Source organism: Myripristis murdjan, chromosome 24 (assembly GCF_902150065.1).
Source record: "Myripristis murdjan chromosome 24, fMyrMur1.1, whole genome shotgun sequence".
In the NCBI taxonomy this organism is placed as follows: domain Eukaryota; kingdom Metazoa; phylum Chordata; class Actinopteri; order Holocentriformes; family Holocentridae; genus Myripristis; species Myripristis murdjan.
This window is the reverse complement of record NC_044003.1, coordinates 5,438,412-5,461,985: the sequence shown is the minus strand read 5'-3', so window position 1 is coordinate 5,461,985 and position 23,574 is coordinate 5,438,412. Positions and strand designations below refer to the sequence as shown.

General features: G+C 38.6%; 1 protein-coding gene across 1 annotated transcript in view; it reads left to right on the top strand.

Annotated features, from left to right (window-relative positions):
* LOC115356595 (uncharacterized) overlaps positions 1 to 21,563 on the top strand; it is a 33,673-nt gene extending 12,110 nt beyond the window's left edge. The window contains exons 4-9 of the mRNA XM_030047812.1: positions 17,835 to 17,864; positions 18,741 to 18,824; positions 18,919 to 18,947; positions 19,763 to 19,831; positions 20,897 to 20,971; positions 21,441 to 21,563. Coding sequence (XP_029903672.1) covers positions 17,835 to 17,864; positions 18,741 to 18,824; positions 18,919 to 18,947; positions 19,763 to 19,831; positions 20,897 to 20,971; positions 21,441 to 21,563 — 410 coding nt within the window. The remainder of the gene's footprint in view (positions 1 to 17,834; positions 17,865 to 18,740; positions 18,825 to 18,918; positions 18,948 to 19,762; positions 19,832 to 20,896; positions 20,972 to 21,440) is intronic.
* The last annotated feature ends 2,011 nt before the right edge of the window (positions 21,564 to 23,574 follow it).

The window sequence follows — 23,574 nt, the reverse complement described above, 5'->3', positions numbered from 1 at the left end:
AAAAAATAATAAATAGAAGCTGCTATGAGGAAGTGACAGCCCACTGATGACAGGAAGAATATCTGTATGTTTAAGAAGTTTTAGTCTGAGAGGTTTTGACACTTAACAGTGAGAGAGCAAGAGGGAGAGGAAGGCACAACGGCCGAGTTCAGACGGACTAAAATGTCTTTGTTTCTGTTACTCCTGTTTCCCTTCACAGGTGAGGCTGCATTATGTGTTCTAAATTACAGACACACGGTAAAACTTCACTTCACTGAGAACACTACTTTTAATTCTTCTTGTAATGAATTTAAGTCCAATTGTGCGATATTTCCAGGGCTCATTTGCAAATTTACTGTATTTTGTTTCTGTGAGATATATGAATGCCAACTATGACTATCTTCTATTCATTCTTTTTGTATCTTTTTATTTTTTATGTTCGGTGTCTGCCATTGTATTTGTTGTAATTTTCTTTTTTCAACAATCATTTCATTCAATGTTAAATTCATTTTGTGCTCTAAAAAATAATTTTGAAATATGCTCATTTGTACGGAAGCCCTAAAGGGCCATACAAACATATATTTTATTTCCTCCGTTTTCTCGTGATAACGAGATAATTCCTCCATTTTCTCGTGATAACGAGGTAATTTTCCTCTGTTTTCCCGTGATAACGAGATAAATTTCCTCCGTTTTCTCGTGATAACGAGATATTTTTCTTCCGTTTTCTCGTGATAACGAGATAATTTTCCTCTGTTTTCTCGTGATAACGAGATAATTAAATCGAGATCTCGAGAAAACAAAGCGATTGTCTTATTAAATTATTGCAGGAAACATCAGTCAGTGTAGCAATGTCAGAGGAGCAGGAGAATATTGATCACTGCATCACTTATCTGTTCAATCAAGGCCTGACACAGGCTAAAATAGCTTTATGCTTTATGTCAGGGGTCACCAATCATGTGCCATGGAGGGCCGAGAGGCTGCAGGTTTTCATTCCAACCAAGACCTCCACCAGGTGATTTCACTGATTAGCTCCTCCTTTCTGATACAAGGTGAGGTGATCAGTGAAGTCACCTGGTGGAGGTCTTGGTTGGAATGAAAACCTGCAGCCTCTCGGCCCTCCATGGCACATGATTGGTGACCCCTGCTTTATGTGTCCAAGGAGACGTCAGTCAGCATGACATGTCACGTATGATGGAAATCTCAGGCCTATCACGTTTCATTCATTCATTCAAAACGGAGGGAAAATATCTCGTTATCACGAGAAAACGGAGGAAAATTATCTCGTTATCACGGGAAAACGGAGGAAATAAAATATATGTATGTATGGCCCTTTAGGGCTTCCGTAAATTTGTGTTGATAAAGCTAATGTTCATTACCAGTCATATTTCTATTTTTGTTAAATTTTATTTTTCATGAAATTTCTCCCCAGCAGTCACTGGACAAGATTTCTCCTCCTTCTATGTCAGAGATGGAGCTGAAGTCTCTCTGCCTTGTGGCAGTTTGATACCCAGTCAGGATAAATGTCAGTATACCACCTGGAACGTTCATCATGTCAAAAAGATCTCAGTAGAAGAGCTGATTGCCTTTGGGAAGATTTCATCAAATGAGTTTGCCCAAGCTAACGCAGCCAGACTGAGTGTTACAGCGGACTGTTCTCTGGTTATAAAGAGAGTCACAGCTGAGGATGTTGGCCGTTACTACTGTCAACAGTTTGTATCAGGACAACAACAAGGTTCAGATGCTGCGCTTTATCTGTTTCTTATACAGAGTGAGTATTTCCATTATAACCTGTTCAGCTCAAACTAATCGAACAGTAAAGAAAACATCATAGTAGTGATTACTGTAATGAAGTTAATTTTCCTCTGTCACTGTCTTCCTCTCCTAATCTCTCCATCTTCTCTCTTTTTACTTTGTAATTTGTAATCTTTAATTTGTGAAGCAAATTTCCCTGTGAATATAATGCTGTATAAATATGTGATATATACATAAAGGAGCCCTGACTTGCCAGCAATGTTTCTATTTTGATTCAGTTCAGTTTTCATTATTTTTTCATTTTCATTTTCTCAACAGTTGAAACCTCCTTCTATGTCAGAGATGGAGCTGAAGTCTCTCTGCCTTGTGGCAGTTTGATACCCAGTCAGGATAAATGTCAGTATACCACCTGGAACGTTCATCATGTGAAAAAGATCTCAGCAGAAGAGCTGGTTGCCCATGGGAAGATTTCACCAAATGAGTTTGCCCAAGCTAATGCAGCCAGACTGAGTGTTACAGCGGACTGTTCTCTGGTTATAAAGAAAGTCACAGCTGAGGATGCTGGTCGTTACTTCTGTCAACAGTTTAAATCTGGACAAAGACAAGGTTCAGATGCTGTGGTTTATCTGTCTCTTATACAGAGTGAGTATTTCCATTATAACCTGTTCAGGTCAAACTAATCAGAACAGTAAAGTAAACATTATAATAGTGATTACAGTAATGTAGTTAATTTTCCTCTGTCACTGTCTTCCTCTCCCAATCTCTCCATCTTCTCCAGTGACTGAACAGCAGCAGAACCATCAGCTGAAGTTGCAGTGCTCTGTGTCCACATATAAACAGTGTAGACAGACGGTGACGTGGCTGTGTGGGGAGGAAAGGTTGGATCAAAGTTCCAGTGACATTCAAATATCAGCGTCTCCCTGCAACACCACTGTGACCCTTCAGAAGAATCACTGTGACAAAGAGAGACTGAAGTGTCAAGTTTCTGATGGCACAGGAAAAGTGCAGACGTTTGACTTCACCCCTCTGTCCTCAGGTGAGGAAAACTGAGAATGTGATGAGTTGTTTAAAATATCTGAATGATGATTTGAGAAATAACAGAAACTTCTTATTACTTGCTCAAAGTAACCATGGAGAACTGGATGGATGATTTAATTATTTACTGGATATGAAACATTAGAACTATTTACTGATGCTAAAAAGCAAATGCAGAATTTTTTCATGCATTTTTTTTTTTTTTACCCCATAACCATTTAGGCGCCACATATTTTTCTCTATTTTTCTATATTAACCCCGAAAAAATTATTGGAAAATCAAGTTCACACACTCACTCACATGGATGCACACACACACACACACACACACACACACACACACACACACACACACACACACACACACCACACAAAGTCACAGATTCCAGTTTCACAACCAAAAATTCATTTTTATGTGTTTTATCTATGTAGTTTTCCCTATGTAGCCACATGATCAGCCTGATGATGATAATGATTAATGATTATTCATTCAGAATCAGAACCAGAATACTTTATTGATCCCCAGGGGGAAATTACTTATTCATTCATTTGCAAAGCCACTTACCCTAATTAGGTTCAGGGATAATGATGATTATTTTTAATTTTATTTCCTCTCTCGTCTTTAATTGTCTACATGTCATGTTTTTCTTATAATCAGGTTCCACAGGTTCCTCTGGTGTGACCCACCTCATGTTGGCTCTTCGTGTTGCAGAGCTGCTCCTCCTTACTGTAATTACCGCTCTGCTCATCAGAACGTGGCGCAGAACAAGAGGTGAAGAAATTCAGAAAAAAATCAAATTCATCTGGTTAAAACAAACTGTCATTATAGAATTTAAACTGTTCTCTTTGTGTTTTTCCAGTGAAGATGAAAACACCTGTGGGCAACGCTGTAAGTTTTAAAAATTAATCTGAAAAATGACATAAAACATGGTGGCATTACCTTTCCCTTTCCATAACTAGCCAGCCATTTCTGTCATGTAGGATTGTAACTGCATGTGTGTTAATACTTGTGTAGATTTTAAATTTGGTCAGAGGCTCCACAGTGAAGCAGCTTCTGATGGGCTGCTTCCTGTGAGGCTGTCAAAGTGTCTCCAAAGCCAGATTCTGTACCGTCTCTCCATCTTCTCCAGTGACTGGACAGCAGCAGAACCATCAGCTTTAGTTGCTCTGTGTCCACATTTGGACATAAAACATGATGGCATGTTTTGGTGGCGTGTATACCTTGAATATCTTGTGTCCAAATTCTGACAAAAAAAAAAAAAAAGGGACCATAAAAACAACACCTTAACATTTTACAAGCAGCTCCATTTGGAACGGTCTTTGACAAATAGCCATTTATCCATTCTCCAATCACATTGATTAAGCAACTTTGCCCAAGAGTTGTTTCTTTCAAAGACATTTTGTAAGTGAGCTCTTGAGACTGAGCCTACAGGAGTTTAGCCGGCTGAATTTAGCAGGGAAGCTAGTTAGCTGTGTCACATCTGCATTTAACCCCACAGGCACAAGATGGCTCAGCACTGAACTTCAAAACCTCTGAAACTGCTGCACACAAACTCTTGTGTGTTGTGTTGTTTTGCACTGCATTGCATTGAATTGTGTTGTATTCCACAGGTGCATAATGATAATGATGATGGCGGTTCAGTGAACTATGACGACGTCGACGCTCCCTCTTCCTCTGTCGGACTCCACTGATCAACAGCCTCCACACCGACGTCGACTAACCAGAGAAACAAGACGACACAGCAGCTGAATGTCATCACATCGAAATAATTTTCAGATGACTTGCTGAAGAATTTATATTAGAAGTTAAAATACGAGTCAACTTTTAAATGTACTTTCAAGTAGACTTATAGCTTTAACCAATGAAATATTTTTCAATGACAATACAAGTGTTTGTTTTGCCTTTTTTTTTTTTCAAAATGACATGATCAAGGGTCGTCAATAAAGTTGCAGTTATGGGTCTGGTGGCAGCAGCTGGATGTACGCTGGGTTGTGAGAGTAGGCTGGATGCAGAACGAACACCTGTTGCAGCAGCCGGGTGTAGAGCTGCATCTGGGTCCAAATTACAGTTTCCTGAGTGCAGGTGGAGGCAGAGACAGTCTAGAAGAGAGACAGCTCACTGTAGAGTCATTTCTTGGATCTGGGTCACGTGGATTCCTCCAATCATTCGGACACCAAAAATGAAAACCAGTCAGGAGAAAATGAACTGTGTTTGAGACCTGTCCCTTTTCCAGCATCACAGACTCACAAGGTCTGGCAACACAGATATTTCTTCACTTTGTCTGGTCTTTGTTTTTGATGCAGTGCTGCTGACGTTGCTCTCAGACTGAATCAACAGAAATTTAAAGAGACTGATGTGTGAAATCATGAATTATTAGTTAAAACTGAAATAGAGTTTGTGCTTCTTTGCTTAATTATGCTATTACTGTTATAATGTAATTGTTTTTAGAGGGGAAAAAAGTGATTATTATTATTATTATTATTATTGTAACGAGCTTTCCATCTGGATTGATATATTGATCTAATGATCAACGATCCAGTATAATCAATTCTAATTGAAAATATTGATCCATATTATCATCTTAGAGATCTGCCTTTATTTTGAAATTCCCATGGCATGTCTGTGTCACCATTTCCATCTAAGAACACAGCCAGAAACAGTGCCAGAGCCAGGCAGATAAAAGCAGCTGCAGCCAAGAAAAAGACAATAAGGACACTCTTTTTGGTTGTAGTCCACCACCTGCTGGGAGATTCTAGATAGAGCTTCTGCCTGTGAACACATCATCTGCACCAGCGCAGCTGCACCAAGTCTAGTGCTCAGCTGTGTTCAGCTTAGAGCTTAAACTCAACCTTTTGTTTTACATTCAGCTGGTCAACTGGCCTATTAGTCAATTCATTACTTAAATATTAAGATTAAAACAATGACTGTATTGGACAGTTTATACAAGGCTTTCCTACATAAACATTCAGAGACATTTTGGGTTTAAGAGTTGTATTCCAGCATATCAACCTTTTGCAGAAACTGAGGCCCACAAAATACCAACAAAACAATTGCTCACATCAAACTGAATGAGTGTCATGTGTAAATGTTGAAGATGAGATTTTATCTTTTTGTAGAGATGATGTTATTCCTATCTTTTTTTTTTCGTTAACTTGGATTTGTTAGATATGTCCTGTATTAAATATTAGGCTACAAATATCTATTATGATGTTGTATCTTTTCCCAGTGCAGTTGTGAAAATCTTTCTCGTCTGCAGCTCTTTCATTTCTCAGCAGCTTGAAATTTAACTAGAAAAAGTGGGCAAGCTGGAAGCAGTTAGAAATTTAGGGTCAACACTGTTGAAAACGTGTTGACCCGCTTGTGCTCATCTACTATTGTCTGAGTGCAGGAAACTGAAGGGTAGTTTTACTTTGTAATTACACGACATACATAAAACATAAAACAATACATGTTTTAGTAAAACAACACATTAGTAAACCGCACATTACAACCTCCCAACAAACCTGGCGTCTGTTTTGTAATGCAAGAAATCGTCATGTTGTAACAATCAAGCTGTGAAAACGGCAACTGCGACAACACGAGACATGGCAAGCCAGCTGATATCACCAATCAGTCCAGCAGCAGGGATTCAGCTCGGCGTCTGTCTTCCAGCCTCTGACTTCACGAAGCTCTCGCCAGCGACTTAAAGCCCAATATTTACTCCAGTCTTGCCTCTTGCTCGGCCACTATCTCTTTTTCTCATATCCTCCGTCGCTGTTTTCTTCGGGTTTCTTGGGCTCTGCCGTGATTTCTGTACCAAGAGCTGGTGACATGATGCCATAAAGCGGTGCGTCCTGTCCCGACCCGCTCCACGGAGCTCATCCAGCGTAGGGACAGGCTTACAGGAACACGGCCTGCAAACCAAGTGAGGTAATCCCAGATTGTGATGATATTATAAGAATTATCCAACGCCGAACTTTTAGAAAAATGTTGGGGAGGGAAATTTATTCGGCAGAAAGTCATTTTTCTGAACATGGAAAAGGACCCGAATCCCATCTCAAGTCTAGTGAACAGCATGAACTGATGGAGCCACTTGGATAAGGGGCGAAACGTCTTCTAAACATATACCTAAGTTCAGTTAACCTGACTCAGCTTCCTTGAGATGCCTGTGACCTGGACGAATGAGAATATGCACAGACACAGACCCACATATGAGCTGAGTCGTCCTGCTTAATGCATGTCCAGTTTCTCTCTTTATCTGCCTAATACTGCCACCTTGTGGGGAATTCAGTACAGCAAGAATAACAAGGAATGTGAATCTATTGAAATACTGAAATTTATGTTTGCTGTCAAGGTCAGGTAGAAGTTGAGATCTCTGTTTTTTTAAGGTAAGCTCAGTGTTGTGTTCTGTTGTCTTTTTTATTTTTTATTTATTTTTTTTATTTTTTATTTATTTTTTTTAATTTTTTTTTTTTTTTTTAAATTTTTAAATTTTATTATTTTTTTTTTTTGTATAGGTTGAAACAGTGTGACAGGTGACAGGTGTACCCTTTCCCTCTTTGTGTTTCCTGTATGGCTTTACTACCTGCGGCTAAGACACTAAATGCAAGCTAATAAAAGTTATCATTTTTATTTGATTTAGGCACGATAAAGAACTACACTTACTAATGAGGGACAATAACACAACACATTTTGAATACATAACATTACAACAAGGCCCACATGAGGTGGTGCATTCATGGACCCTGGGACAGTATTGTTTGGAAGTAAACCTCTTCTCCAGCCCCTGCAGCACTCAATACTCTCCAGGAGGGGGTGCTGTCCTACCACCAGCACCCCTAGTTCCCTCCCCCAATGACAGTTGATTCAAGAAAATTCTGAAGAGAAGTTGAACAGCCTGAAAAAGTTGGATTATCTCATCCCACACATGTTTACCTTGTTTGAGGAAAAACAAGATATTAACACTGAGATTAAATGAGTTGTTGAGAGTTGAGATGGATTTTTTTCCAGAGCCGCTCTCTGAGGCTGATGTGCCTCTCATCTCCTTCCTTGTAATGCTGTCGACTGGCTGTATCTGTCATCTCTGTGTGGTTCAGATGCTGATGCTCCCATCATGAGAAGGACAAACCAGCAGACCTCTGCTCACCACTGAACCAACGTTCACACCAAAACACTTCCTGTGCCTCTCAGCAAAACTTTGAAAATTCATAACAAATCAACCATATGTGCTACAGCTTCACAATTTTCATGAAACTGTAGCCTCCATATAGAAGAAACTTTTGTACATTTAAACCTATTGAAAATTATGAAGCCATCACTCTGTTTTTTTTTTTTTTCAAAAACTGTAAAACTTCTTAAAACTATCTCCTCCAACAATTTTGGCTGAAATGTCACCTGCTACAGAGCATCTTCAGACTGTCCTACACAAACGATGTTCACAGATTTTTGATTCATCAAAAATTAAGCCTACAGTGCATCAAAATGTTTTACTGTAAACGCTACTGTAAACATATACCTGCAAAGTCTTGCTAAATAAATCTTCAATGTTCATGAAAAAAATTGACAAAATTCTGGACTCATGGTCGGTGATGTGTGGTAAATTTCAGAATTGTATCTCAAAAACTGAATTTTTGACAGCATTTTGAATTTTGCTCTCATGTGAACAATTGGAGTCAATGTAAAAATGGCATTTTTAAACATCAATTTTTCACTTATGGAGCCAATCAATCATTGTTAAAAACAAATTAACATCATCTCCCTGTTGTCTAGATCAGTGTTTCTCAAATGGGGGTACGCTTAAGCCTGGGGTACTTAGAGGAACTCCAGGGGGTACTTGAGATTTTTTAAAAATTATAACACATGAGACTACGTTGCTTAGATCCCACCAAGCAATCTGATTGATCAATCAGACGTTTAGAATGTGCTCAAATCAGCATGACAGCACAGCTAGCCGTGCGCAAATAAAAATACTGAATCAATCAATGAAAATAATACTCCACCTAACATCTTATTGCCCGAATCTGTGTGGTTTCCATGGCAACACGTTTCACCGAAACCCGCATCAAAAGCCGCTGTCAACTTTGTTCGCCTGCATAATGAACCGTTTGGTTGTCAATTTTGATTTCCTTGGTGACCTAAGTTTGGATAAACGTCTGAACAAGGAAGACAAGGCAGAACAGATAAAGCCGAGATACGCGAGAGTGACGAGTGAAGAGCTGGATCAGCTGGAGAGGTCAAGAAATGAAGCCGGTACGGCCGTCAAATGTCCACAAGACTACCTGACAAACACCAGGCAAACAGCTGATTTCTCAACTTAAGTAAACAAGAGCTAAACAAGATCCTCCGTGAATTTTAATTAAGTGCCTCAGCGGAGTCAGCACCACGGACAGTAGGCTACCTCTAAGATTTTCCACGGAGATGTGCGGCTATATATTGTTATCAGTTATTAATTAGCCTATTAATTGTTATTCATTTGTTTAGTCTTTATGAGTTTCCTGGGCCATTTATTTAATTAATTTGTCAGATTTGTTGGCGTCTGTACATTGAAATGAACTTTTAATAAATCAACACATCTGTGAAAACTGTCGTCTTTATTTCAGAGGTAAACTGATAACAGCCTGAAAAGGTGATTATTTAACTCTGTTCAGCCTTAATGTGGCCGCTTACTGTCCTTATTTTGGCTGCATAGCCACATTAATCGGAGCTGACGTTAAATTGGAATGACACACCCCCAGCTGAAATGAAACATCTGCCAGTTAAAAATGACTGAGAAGTCAGTAGAAGTATAATTATCAGTCCATGAATTTTTTTTTTTTTTTTTCCAGCAAATATTCGAGTTACAACATGATTGAGCTAGCAGAGCAGTTTTATTTTGCTATGTTTGGTATCTATTCAATTTCAGGAAAACACGATGTAACCACTGGCTTAGTCAATTTGTCAAGCTGCTACTGAGCTGCTACTTGCCAATTAGCTCAGAGCGGTAAACGACTGTCTTTGGCTCCAGAGGTTGCAGGTTCGAACTTCGACTGGTGCAGAATCCACATTGTAATGTGAACATCTTAATCATGTGCTCCAAACTGCATGAGTGTGACAGATCACTGAGCAGCATCTTCCTAAAAATGCATGGACCCCACCCATCACTGCACACCAGCTGTAATTTTACGTATATTTCCAATACATGTTCCCATATAATTGGAATGTCATAGATCATGAATTTATAAATATATTAACCCAGTGTTCATCACATAAATGTAAATGCATTATGAAGGACTTTTATACATATAAAAGTCAATATATGAACACATATATTATATATTTATATTGCAATATATGGCAAATATATGAAATGCGTGATTGTTACTGCTATTTTACATATATTAACATATATTGCAATATATTGATGCAATATATAAATATATGCCACATATATGATTCACCTATATATTACACCATTTATTTCTGAGACATTTTCAAATATATAATATATTTCTATACATTGTTGGTCGCATATTAAATGTAATATATTCTAATACAATACAATACATTGCATTTCATATATTGGTAAATATATTTTCTTTCCGTAAGGGGTCATATCTGTGGATATTGTTTCCCTCAGAGCAATCGCATTTTCACCGTGAGAATTAAGAGGCAAAGTGTTCTCTATAAGTAGTGAGACTCTTCACTCCTCACTAATCCAGTCTGTTCTTTGCAGCACTCTTTGAGCCGTATCTATCGTATCAGTCGTATCAGTCACAGGACGTCAAAGAGTTATTATTATGAGCATTTGTCTTGAACTACAAAATCTTCACACATTTTTTCCAAGCTTTCTCAGTTCCCTTTTCTTCTTTAAGAGGAAACTACATCATCGCTACAAAATACACCATGAGAAATAGGGATTTGAGAGCCTCCTTCTATGACTCCTGCTTTTTATCTGGATCAAGTCTCTGTAATACAAGAGTTTGTTTTGTTTGCTAATAAAACATGTCAATTCAATTTAACCAACATCAGGAGAAAAAAAATGGACAGAGCATAGAAGTTTGTCAGTATTGTCAGTTTCAATTAATTTTAATAATCAGTTCCTAGTAAATATCTGGTGCCAGTGACCACAACTGCTTGCCAGTCCTGAGTTGACAACTGACACTTAAACTGACACCCACAGTTTATTTACCAGATCCATGCAACAAAAGCTTAAGAGGCTTTTAGTGATGATTTCAAACTTTTTCCATTTGTTCCCGACCCAGAGATCGACCACCTCTCAGTCTGTAAAGCTCGTTCATGCAGAGAGTTTGTTCTGGAGTTTGGAGGTTTGAAGAGGAAAATGTCTGTTAATTGTTCAGTTTCAGGAATCAGAGACTCACATTCAGTTCGTACTGAGTCAAAGATAAATCTGCTGTGTTCCTCTGTGCTGTTTTTCCTTTCCTTTTCCTTTTCTGGAAATGCTGAAATGTGTGTGTGACAGTGGCTTAATGGATACACTCATTTGTGTTTAGAAGAAAGTCAATACACAGATGTGTATTGATGGTTCATCATGTCAAGTGAGATGGTTTGCACTAAGAAAGTTTTTTTTTTTTTTGGCAACAAAAGACACTATGACAGAATTATGACCTCTCTCTCACATTTTACCTCTGACACACTGATGATGAAATGGAGCTACAAACACTGATGTTTCACGCTGGTTTCCAGTTTCTGCTTTTGTTTGTGGAACTCTGAGAATCTTGTTGGATGTTGTAACTATTTAAAAAAAAAAAAAAAAAAAAAAAAAACTGCTTCTATGCTCTCCTCCTTCCTCTATGCACTTTTTGCTCTCTATTTATTCCCTCTCTGCTCTGCCTCGTAGCTCCTCTGTCCTTTGGATCAGAACCGGAGCTCCCTGGCACTTGGTGTTGTTGTTCTCTCCAGAATTGATCTTTGCTCGTTGGTGGATAAAAATCTCACATGTACGTCACTGTGGATAAAAGTGTCCGCCAAATGTGAGTTGTAATTGTAGTTGTTTAGGTGGTGAGAAGTTTAATAATGGCATCTTACATTGTCCCTTACACAGTGTCAGTGTGGAGATGCTAACAGCTTAGCCACTGCAGCTCAGCTAACATCCTGGACCAGAGCTAGCAGCACTTCTTGTATATACACAAATTAAACCCAAAAACCAACCGCATGATGTTACACTGCTAATTTTATGCTGCCGTTTAACATGTTGAGAGGCTGATAGCAGAATCACACCACCATCATGTCCTGACCACCATCACCTCTTCACCTCCTCTCTTTAGCCTGCCACTGCACAAAACTTCTCTGAAATACAGATTAGAAATAAACAAGATCAGATAGATGCACAACAATTAGCCTGTTTGCAAGACTGTGTGTGTGTGTGTGTGTGTGTGTGTGTGTGTGTGTGTTTTGGTTGTATATATACCTGTATTTAGTATTTGGTTGTGTGTTGGACTACATATCTTGTGTGCACTGGGGAAATATGTGTGTCTAAAATAATAAATATATGTATATATATAAAGTACAGGCCAAAAGTTTGGACACACCTTCTCATTCAATGCATTTTCTTTATTTTCATGACTATTTTCATTATAGATTCTAACTAAAGGAATCAAAACTATGAATGAACACATGTGGAGTTATGTACTTAACAAAAAAAGGTGAAATAACTGAAAACATGTTTTATATTCTAGTTTCTTCAAAATAGCCACCCTTTGCTCTGATTACTGCTATGCACACTCTTGGCATTCTCTCGATGAGCTTCAAGAGGTAGTCACCTGAAATGGTTTTCACTTCACAGGTGTGCCTTATCAGGGTTAATTAGTGGAATTTCTTGCTTTATCAATGGGGTTGGGACCATCAGTTGTGTTGTGCAGAAGTCAGGTTACTACACAGCCGACAGCCCTATTGGACAACTGTTAAAATTCATATTATGGCAAGAACCAATCAGCTAACTAAAGAAAAACGAGTGGCCATCATTACTTTAAGAAATGAAGGTCAGTCAGTCTGGAAAATTGCAAAAACTTTAAATGTGTTCCCAAGTGGAGTCGCAAAAACCATCAAGCGCTACAACGAAACTGGCACACATGAGGACCGACCCAGGAAAGGAAGACCAAGAGTCACCTCTGCTTCTGAGGACAAGTTCATCCGAGTCACCAGCCTCAGAAATCACAAGTTAACAGCAGCTCAGATCACAGACCAGATAAATGCCACACAGAGTTCTAGCAGCAGACCCATCTCTAGAACAACTGTTAAGAGGAGACTGCGCCAATCAGGCCTTCATGGTCAAATAGCTGCTAGGAAACCACTGCTAAGGAGAGGCAACAAGCAGAAGAGATTTGTTTGGGCCAAGAAACACAAGGAATGGACATTAGACCAGTGGAAATCTGTGCTTTGGTCTGATGAGTCCAAATTTGAGATCTTTGGTTCCAACCGCCGTGTCTTTGTGAGACGCAGAAAAGGTGAACGGATGGATTCCACATGCCTGGTTCCCACTGTGAAGCATGGGGGAGGAGGTGTGATGGTGTGGGGGTGTTTTGCTGGTGACACTGTTGGGGATTTATTCAAAATTGAAGGCATACTGAACCAGCATGGCTACCACAGCATCCTGCAGCGACATGCCATCCCATCCGGTTTGCGTTTAGTTGGACCATCATTTATTTTTCAACAGGACAATGAGCCCAAACACACCTCCAGGCTGTGTAAGGGCTATTTGACCAAGAAGGAGAGTGATGGAGTGCTGCGGCAGATGACCTGGCCTCCACAGTCACCGGGCCTGAACCCAATCCAGATGGTTTGAGGTGAGCTGGACCGCAGAGTGAAGGCAAAGGGGCCAACAAGTGCTAAACACCTCTGGGAACTCCTTCAAGACTGTTGGAAAACCATTTCAGGTGACTACCTCTTGAAGCTCATCGAGAGAATGCCAAGAGTGTGCAAAGCAGTAATCAGAGCAAAGGGTGGCTATTTTGAAGAAACTAGAATATAAAACATGTTTTCAGTTATTTCACCTTTTTTGTTAAGTACATAACTCAACATGTGTTCATTCATAGTTTTGATTCCTTCAGTGAGAATCTACAATGTAAATAGTCATGAAAATAATGAAAACGCATTGAATGAGAAGGTGTGTCCAAACTTTTGGCCTGTACTGTATATTTTGAAAATAGGTGAACCATCACCTCATTATTGCAAGAGAAGAAAGACAAACTCTCCCCGCTGACTTGCCATAGAAATTTGCCTTAAAGTGAGAATGATTTAAATGTTGTGGCTCATCCTCAGCTGGACTTCCCTTGTCGCTGGGTGTGAGGCCTTCACACAACATTTCCTGCTCGTCTCAAATGTTAAGATAGAAGCAGATAAAAATGACATTTTTAGCTTGTGGCTCTCCAGTGGAGGAGTTCACCTCATTACTTCCTTCACCACAGGAGGGTCTGAGTCTGTCCACATCTTCTCTGTGGTTGATCATCTCTGAAAACAGATCAGAAGCTCCTGTCAGCCTTTCTACACTAAACAGCTTCCTCCTCTACTCACCACAATGGAAAAAAAAAAAAAAAAACAGCTCTTCTTGTCTCTCTAATTCATTCATTTGCTCTTTCTTCTCTACTTTATATGATGAGTCCAGCATCACAGGGCGCTGTGACTCTTTGACCCTCCATCTCTTCACTGTAGTTTCAGTAGGAACTGACACCTGCTTTCTTCTACTGTCACTGTAAGTCACTCTGTCACCTAAAATGAAAAAAATTAAAATCAAAGTTTTTCATTGGTGCGATCTGAGCCTCTTTCTGTTTGCACCTTCAAGAAATTCAGTGAGAAGAGAAAACAGGTAAACTGCACACATACAAAGTCAACCACACAGAAGAAGAAGAAGAAGAAGAAGAAGAAAAAGGAAATATTAGCTGCTATGAGGAAGTGACAGCCCACTGATGACAGAAAGAAAATCTATGTTTAAGAAGTTTTAGTCCGAGAGGTTTTGACAGTTAACAGTGAGAGAGCAAGAGGGAGAGGAAGGCACAACGGCCGAGTTCAGACGGACTAAAATGTCTTTGTTTCTGTTATTCCTGTTTCCCTTCACAGGTGAGGCTGCATTATGTGTTCTAAATTACAGACACACGGTAAAACTTCACTTCACTGAGAACACTACTTTTAATTCTTCTTGTAATGAATTTAAGTTCAAGTATGCCATCTTTCCAGGGCTCATTTGCACATTTACTCTATTTTGTTTCTGTGAGGTATATGAATGCCAACTATGACTATCTTCTAATTATTCTCTTTATAACTTTTTATTTCTTATGTTCAAGGTCTGCCACTGCATTTGTTGTAATTTTCTTTTTTCAACAATCATTTCATTCTCTTAAATTCAGTTTATGCTCTTTAGAGTAAAAAATAAATCTTTTTGCTAGTGTATGAAATGTGCTAATGTGTGTTAATAAAGCTAATGTTCCTTACCAGTCATATTTCTATTTTTGTTAAATTTTAGTTTTCATGAAATTTCTCCCCAGCAGTCACTGGACAAGATTTCCCCTCCTTCTATGTCAGAGATGGAGCTGAAGTCTCTCTGCCTTGTGGCAGTTTGATACCCAATCAGGATAAATGTCAGTATACCACCTGGAACGTTCAGCATGTCAACAAGAGCTATGCAGAAGAGCTGGTTGCCCATGGGAAGATTACAATACATGAGTTTGCCCAAGCTAACGCATCCAGACTGAGTGTTACAGCGGACTGTTCTCTGGTTATAAAGAAAGTCACAGCTGAGGATGTTGGTATTTACATCTGTCAACAGTTTATATCAGGACAAAAACAAGGTTCAGATGCTGCGGTTTATCTGTCTCTTATACAGAGTGAGTATTTCCATCATATTATGTGGAACTTAGTGGAACAGTAAACTAGACATTATAGTAGTGATTACAGTAATGTAGTTAATTTTCCTCTGTCACTGGCTTCCTCTCCCAATCTCTCCATCTTCTCCAGTGACTGAACAGCAGCAGAACCATCAGCTGAAGTTGCAGTGCTCTGTGTCCACATATGAACAGTGTGAACAGACGGTGACGTGGCTGTGTGGGGAGGAAAGGTTGGATCAAAGTTCCAGTGACATTCAAATATCAGCGTCTCCCTGCGACACCACTGTGACCCTTCAGAAGAATCACTGTGACAAAGAGAGACTGAAGTGTCAAGTTTCTGATGGCACAGGAAAAGTGCAGACGTTTGACTTCACCCCTCTGTCCTCAGGTGAGGAAACTCTGACGTCTAAGTAACTCTAAGTAACCATGCAAAAGATTATCTCATCAATCATTATTTGGGGTTTTGTTATTTTATTTGTCTCGGTGAAACAGCTACAACACTGCCAACATCAACAACAACATCAACAAAAACAACAGCAACAGCAACAACAACAACAACAACAACAACAACAACAACACCATCAACATCATCAACTTTGACAAAAGACCCAGGTACTGACTTTCTTCCATGTCTCCACAGTCCAGCCTCTCTCTCTGTTTCTCTTCTTCTCTGTTGCTCAGATTTGGTGGTAGAATTTGTGTTTGCTCTGATATTTGGCTATGAGAGGGAAAATTCTCTGAACTAACCAGCGTCACTTAAAACAGTTTACAAGATGGAAAGATGGGAACACAAATCTCCTCAGAGAAATTCATACACTTTCCTATGATCTAATTATTATGATTATGATTATTTTATTATTATTTTCCTTCTTCTTCTTTGGCTGATGCAGTTTTTTTTTTTTTGTTTAATTAGTAAATGTTTGATTTGTATCATCCTTCATAGTAGCTTTTGACTAATCTGTATTCTGAAACGTCTGTAGCATTTAATTGACTTTGCTTTCCAACCAAAAAAGAAAGAAAGAAAGATCAAAAAGAAAAGAAAAGAAAAAAAAGAAATCAGCAATTTCCTCAAAAAAAAAAAATGCACTTAGCATCATGTGTCTGTATGAAAACAGGGCTCAGAGAGCAAACCACTAAAAATGGAGTTACAGGTTTTTCATATAACAAAATGTTCCTGAAGAGGAAAAAAACAAATGAACTGAAGCTACTGTGTGGACATGACACTGATCACATGTGGGAACAATATTTTTCTCTTTTAGATGTAAAGCATATTACATTTTTCATGTGAATGAATTGCTATTTAAACATTAATAAAGCAGCCCAGCCATGTTTCCATTTCAATTCATTTCAGTTTTCATTTTTTTTGTCTCATCAACAGGCACAAGACAGGATTTATATGTCAGAGATGGAGCTGAAGTCTCTCTGCCTTGTGGCAGTTTGATACCCAATCAGGATGAATGCCAGTATACCACCTGGTACGTTTATCATGTCAAAAAGATCTCAGCAGAAGAGCTGATTGCCCATGGGAAGATTTCACCAAATCAGTTTGCCCAAGCTAATGCAGCCAGACTGAGTGTTACAGCGGACTGTTCTCTGGTTATAAAGAAAGTCACAGCTGAGGATGTTGGTCGTTACGACTGTCAACAGTTTATATCACGACAAAAACAACCTTCATATGCTGAAGTTGATTTGTCTCTCATACAGAGTGAGTATTTCCATTATAATCTGTTCAGCTCAAACTAATCAGAATTGTACAGTAAACATTATAGAAGCGATTACCTTAATGTAGTTAACTTTCCTCTGTCATTGTCTTCCTCTCCCAATCTCTCCATCTTCTCCAGTGACTGAACAGCAGCAGAACCATCAGCTGAAGTTGCAGTGCTCTGTGTCCACATATGGACCGTGTAGACAGACGGTGACGTGGCTGTGTGGGGAGGAAAGGTTGGATCAAAGTTCCAGTGACATTCAAATATCAGTGTCTCCCTGCGACACCACTGTGACCCTTCAGAAGAATCACTGTGGCAAAGAGAGACTGAAGTGTCAAGTTTCTGATGGCACAGGAAAAGTGCAGACGTTTGACCTCACCCTTCTGTCCTCAGGTGAGGAAACTCTGACACACACAACCCCACCCACTTGGGGTTGTCACAATAATCATATGACCGATTCAAATCAAAACCATGCAAAATATTCTTTCATTGTTTATTTATTGTGTATGATACACATGAATGCTTTCTCACTTGGGTTTTGCTATTTAATTTTGTCCAATCAAAACAGGAGGAACAACTACAACGTTAGCCTCAACAGGTACTGACTTTTTTCCATATTTCCACAGTCCAGCCTCTCTCTGTGTTTTTGAACTAACCAGTGTCTGAAGGTTTTTTTTTCGTTGTTGTTGTTGTTTTAATTTCAGACGTCTTCAGGTGAGAATATGACGTTGATGTCTTTAGAATATCTCCATTATGATATGAAACACAATTCATATGATTTTTTTTTTTTTTTTTTTTTTTTTTTTTTAATTTTTGATACACTTTAAGTAACTATGGAAAATATTGTTTCATTTTGTATTCATTTCCTGGATATGAGAATAATGAGCTTTTCTCTAACCCCACTGTGCATTTTTTGATTTTGTTATTTCATCTGTCAAGGTGAGACAGAATCTTTCTGTTAAAGATTACAGACATTTTCCTCTCTCTGTTTATCTCTCTTGATCTTTCATTCAGCTTTGGGTGTGGGAAATGTCATTGGTCTCATGTTTGGCGATTTAAGGGGAATTTATGCCAGTGCCTGTTTCTTTTTTCTTGTTTTCCGGTTGGTTTTTGTTAACTGGGAAATTGTAAAGCTCACATGTGACCTCTGTTAATTTACTTTAAGCTATGAAGAACACGGCTCTCCTGAAAGACAACACATAAAAAAATAAAGAAAAATGTGGAGAGTGTCAGAGACAGACTGAGACAAAACTCTTTAGACAACACAATTTAGTCAAAAAGCTTTTTTTTTTTTTGCTTCTCAGGTCCTCTGCAATTACTATTTGAATAAAGAATATTTCTAATTAGATTTCTTGTCATTCTTATGGTTACGTTCCAAATTACACCCACAGGTTTCAGTGTAAGTGGTTTTTAGTGTTTGGTGCTTTTCTGCTCAGCTGCCTGAATGATTTTAACTTTTTCAATCTCTCTCAAGCTCCATTCATCGCAGTGGGTGTGGTTTCAGCAGCTCTTTTAATAACTGTGGCTGTGCTCATCGTATACTGTAAGAGAGCTAAAGGTGAGAACGTACACGGATGAAAAGTTTATCACATTCATAAACACACACTGTCTTCGTGGAAGCTGACCTTGACTATCCCTTTTGTTTTTTTCAGGGAACAAAACAGCAACAGAAGACAACGTGGTGAGTTTTAAAATGTTCTTTAATCACGACTTTAGGTCTTCACAGCTGCAGCAAAATAACTGTGCTGAATTTGTGGCTTCTTTTCACTGCAACTGGGCCTCTGTCATATTTTTATGAGAGGAGCAGAAAATAAGATGAAACTTATCAATCCTAAAGTTGTTACAGCAGCAACTGCTGCAAAGCAGCAACTGCTTTTTCCCTCCGGATTCATCCGGAGGGAAAAAGCAAATTAAAATGTAATTACAACAATGCAATATATATAGACTAGACAAGACATTAAAAAATCATAATAAATAAAATAATGTTTGAATGATATATAGAGAGAGTGGTGATGACAATTTCAGTACAAAACGTACAACGTATGGATGGGACATATGGAAAGGACCAGAGACAGCTGGGCCTTGTTGTCACTGGACTTTGTTCGGTTGCATTGTACCTTTATAAAGAAGAGTGAGGCCCAAATGGCACTGTAAGATAGGTATATCGTCCCTCTGTCCCTGTACTGTACATGAATCTGATCAGGATATTCTGAGATGAAGACATGAGAGGGATGCAGTATGTGTCCCTCTCATAAAAAAGAAGGGGTAGATCTATGAATTTCCCCTGCCAGCGTTCACTTCCCATCAGAGATGATTGTGCTCAGAAATATTTATACACTTATACACTGTGAATCTAATTTTAAATGTCCATTAAATGGAGAAGAAATGCTAGTAGCCTAAAACAAGGGGGAAAATACACTTTACTGGCATCTAGCGGTTCAAATGTTCACTTTGCCTCAGTTATTTAACTGTTTAAAGTGTACTGTGTTTGTCCAGGGTCTGACATTAATCAGTGATGCTGAAGGAGGAGTGAAGCAGTCTGGACCAGCAGGCAGTCAGGACAAGGTGAGATCACACACTGCACTCTCCTCCACTACATCTAGTAGATACTGTAAAAACACACCCTTTTACCAACTCAGTCTCATCTTCAGCAATAATATATTGTTTTTCTTGTTTTTCTTGTTTTTGGCCTTCTAAGGACAAAACTCTGCTGGTGAGATAACATAATCCCACTTGCTTCCAGAAATTTCTTGAATCAAGGGTCATTTTCTTGAGCCTAGTGCCTGATCTGAAAAAAAAAAAAAAAAATCCAGAAACAATTGAATCTGGTTTTGAAACAAATGGGACTATGTCAGATTTGTAGATTTGTTTTACCTTGTTTGAAGAAAAACAAGATTTTAGCACTGCATATGAGGCTACCTCATAAAAATGAGATTTTTTTTACAGTGCTTTTGCATTTTATTTGCTTACCCGTGTAAGACACAGTCATTCTGTTTCTCTGAATGTGTCTGCTTGTCCTCAAAAGAAACTGAAGAGAGAAGTAAAAGAGACTAGTATTCAACAGATCTGGATATGCCATAGTGTGGTGTCAGTGTGAAACAGGGTGTTAACAACACGCATGACTGCTCACTCCACCCCTTCCTGATAAAGCAGCAGTCAGGCAAACCTGGGCAAACCTCTGCCCACGCTGAACTAACCTCCAACTTGCTCTTACACCCAAACACATCATTGCTGTCGCTTCAGCTTCAAGTTTCAAGTGTGATTTGGTTTCTTGACCCTGTAAACATAACCTTAGGACGTGGAATCAACTCTCTACATCCATTAGTTTCATCTTCTTTGAGAAACAAAAAAATATTCATGTAATGGCTAAAACCCTGGAGCTGGATTACAACTGAAATCTAACTAATTGTCCTACTTGATTTCATGGAAATCCTCTCATAAGGGAGATCGAGGGAGATTGAATGACAGACAAATTAACTAATTGGGACGAAAGCATAAACTCCTTGGAGGAGATAACGTGTTAATAAAATAGATTAGAATAGAATAGAATAGTAGAGCCAGTCACTTCTGACCCATCATCAGAATCAGAATCAGAAAAACTTTATTGATCATGTTGTTTTCACCATGCAGGCTGATCCAGACACTCTCACCTACGCCTCCATCGTTCACTCTGAGAAGAAGGACAAGAAAGCCAGAAAAGCAAAGGTAAACTATGTGTTTTGTTGTATTTTGTGTTTTAAAAAAAAAAAAAACGGGGGGATTTCTCCTTTTTTTGGAGGCTGGTCAGACTAAGTTGCAATTTGAAGACGTCACTTTGGGCTCTGATCATTTCCCATGAACCCATGATGAAACTTTGGCATTATTGTCAAGCTTTGATAGACTATTTGAAAATGAACAGATAAATATAAAAAATGTGATTACTCAAAAATGAAAAAACAAAACAAAACAAAACAAAACAAAAAAAATCACTGCAGCTGTACTTGAGAGTTTCAGCCCATAGAGGGCAGTGTAACAGTAATATTCTGCCTTATGGGATTTCATGTTGATTTGCTATTCAGGTTTTTCAGCTGGAACTGATGCTGCTGTTTTGTCTCCTGTTCTGTTCTGTTTTTCGTTGCGCTGTCATGTCGTGTGGTGTCGTCTGTTTGCTGTGCTGCCTTATTTTGCTCCACAGGTCCAGTGTACTGATGATGGTGACGATGCGGTGACCTATGCCACCGTGAGACCGTCCTCTGCCTCTGCTGTAGCCTCCACTGATCTCAACCTCTACGCCACCGTCAACAAGCCCGCTAAATAAGACAGCACAGCAGATATCTGTTGTTTTATATGACCGGCTTTATTCACTGAATGTAACTTCAAAGAAGAAGAAGATGCTTTGAATCGATGCAAGCTGTGATCCAAACTCAGAATGTAAAATTTGGAACATTTCTAAAATTATACTGTAAAGATTTCGGGCATTAGGCATTCATTACATTCATTCAAGTCTGAGTTTGAACCTTTCAAATCTTATTTCTCAACTCTAAATCTCAGTTTTAACTTTAAAAGATTTTTATGGTCATTTTTGCTTTGTTAGACAGGCACAGTGGAGAAAGACAGAGTCGACAGAGGGGATGACACGCAGCAAAGGGCCGGGGCCAGATTCAAACCCTCAGGTCTCTGCGGCTCGGTTAGCCTCAATAGTACATGCTCAACATGGTGAGACACCAGGGTGCCCAAATCTTAAAGACTCTGACTGTGATTTCAGATCCTTTAGGGCTACTTCTGTACTGTAACAATACAAGGTGATGCATCTTGAACAGAATCACAGAGGACTCAGCAAACAAATAATGCACAGCTCTACCTGAGCTCAACCTGAGCTCTAACAAACTGCCTTGAGTGAACTCTTTCAGGCAGTTCATACACACCACTGTATAAAAAGCAGCAAATTATATTTACTCAGGCAGCTGTTACTGAACTTTGTACCTTTTTAAGTATTTTTGAAAGTGTTACTTTATACCAAAGCTTTATACCAAATGAAACCAAAGGGATAAAACATCTAATGTTGGACAGTCCAGCTTTCTCTGAGCTCACTTGCTACTGTTTAGGAAACACTTTTTTATTTTGCGTTAAAGTATAATATATATAGTATAATATGGGTAAACAGGGTCTACTTCAGCAGGTCTCAACTTGGGGATCCCCATGGGTCCTTGAGGGCATACTACGGGGTCCCCAGTAAAAAAGGGGAAATATTTTATTTTCAAGATTATTTCATTGAGTTTGACTGAATAGAAGTTAGCCCAATGAGACAATTGTGGAAGAATGACTCTACATGGTCTACATGGTCTCAGTTGGTCTAGAAGGAATGAACTGCTGTGATTTAATCTTTATACATGCAACTTTCAGAAAATTAGGTTTCTGTTTCCCTTTGCTGGACGGGGGTGTAAGTCTGCCCAGAGTGGCTTTGGACTGAATCCCACCAGCACGTTCTTATGCATTTACTGCACTGTATAACATAATAATAACTTAATTGACAATGTATTGATCCCTTTGGTGGAAACGGCTATAGTGTTATCAGCTGGTACTACTCTTGAAGTGTGTTTTTTACTTCCGACTTGTTATGCTGTCATTCAGTTACATACAGGAAATATTGAGTATACAGCCCATGCTTTCCAAAGTACAACAAAGCAGATGCATAGAACTTGCAACACTTTAAAGCAATATTATCTATTATTTACAGAAAATTATCTTTTTTTTTAAATTTTTTTATTCTTTTAATCATTCATTGTTGTAAAAAGTGATGTTGCAGTGTATGTTTGGTCCAGAAGGTGGTGTGTTAGGCTAACAGAGCACAATGTAAAGTGAAGAATTGACACACCATTATTCATGTGAGATAACTGCTGTGATTGACGAGAGCTGCTGTTAGTCAACACACAATATAATTATCTTAAAGAAAATAATTACCACTTTTTGTGTTTTTCAATGAATGTGTTTAGGAGTAGGTTGTAGTGCATGAATTATGTGGTTTACTACTGCTTTAATAATGTTAGCGTTTTGTATTTCAGCATTTAATTCTATTATGAATTGTCTGTAACCATTACATATTGAATTGTCTGGATATTTATATCACCCCATTTTTTTTTTTTTTTTTTTTTGAGCTATTACTATTAAACCCTTATTTTCATCATAGTATCATCTTTCCTTAGAAGATCTTTGGAATTTGCATCTTTTTTGGTTTAAAAAAAAAAGTGTTATTTGCTCACTGTTTTAATAAGGTACACGAGCAAACCTTTGTAAGAAGAATAAAGTTATTTTGCTTTACTTTGTTGTGT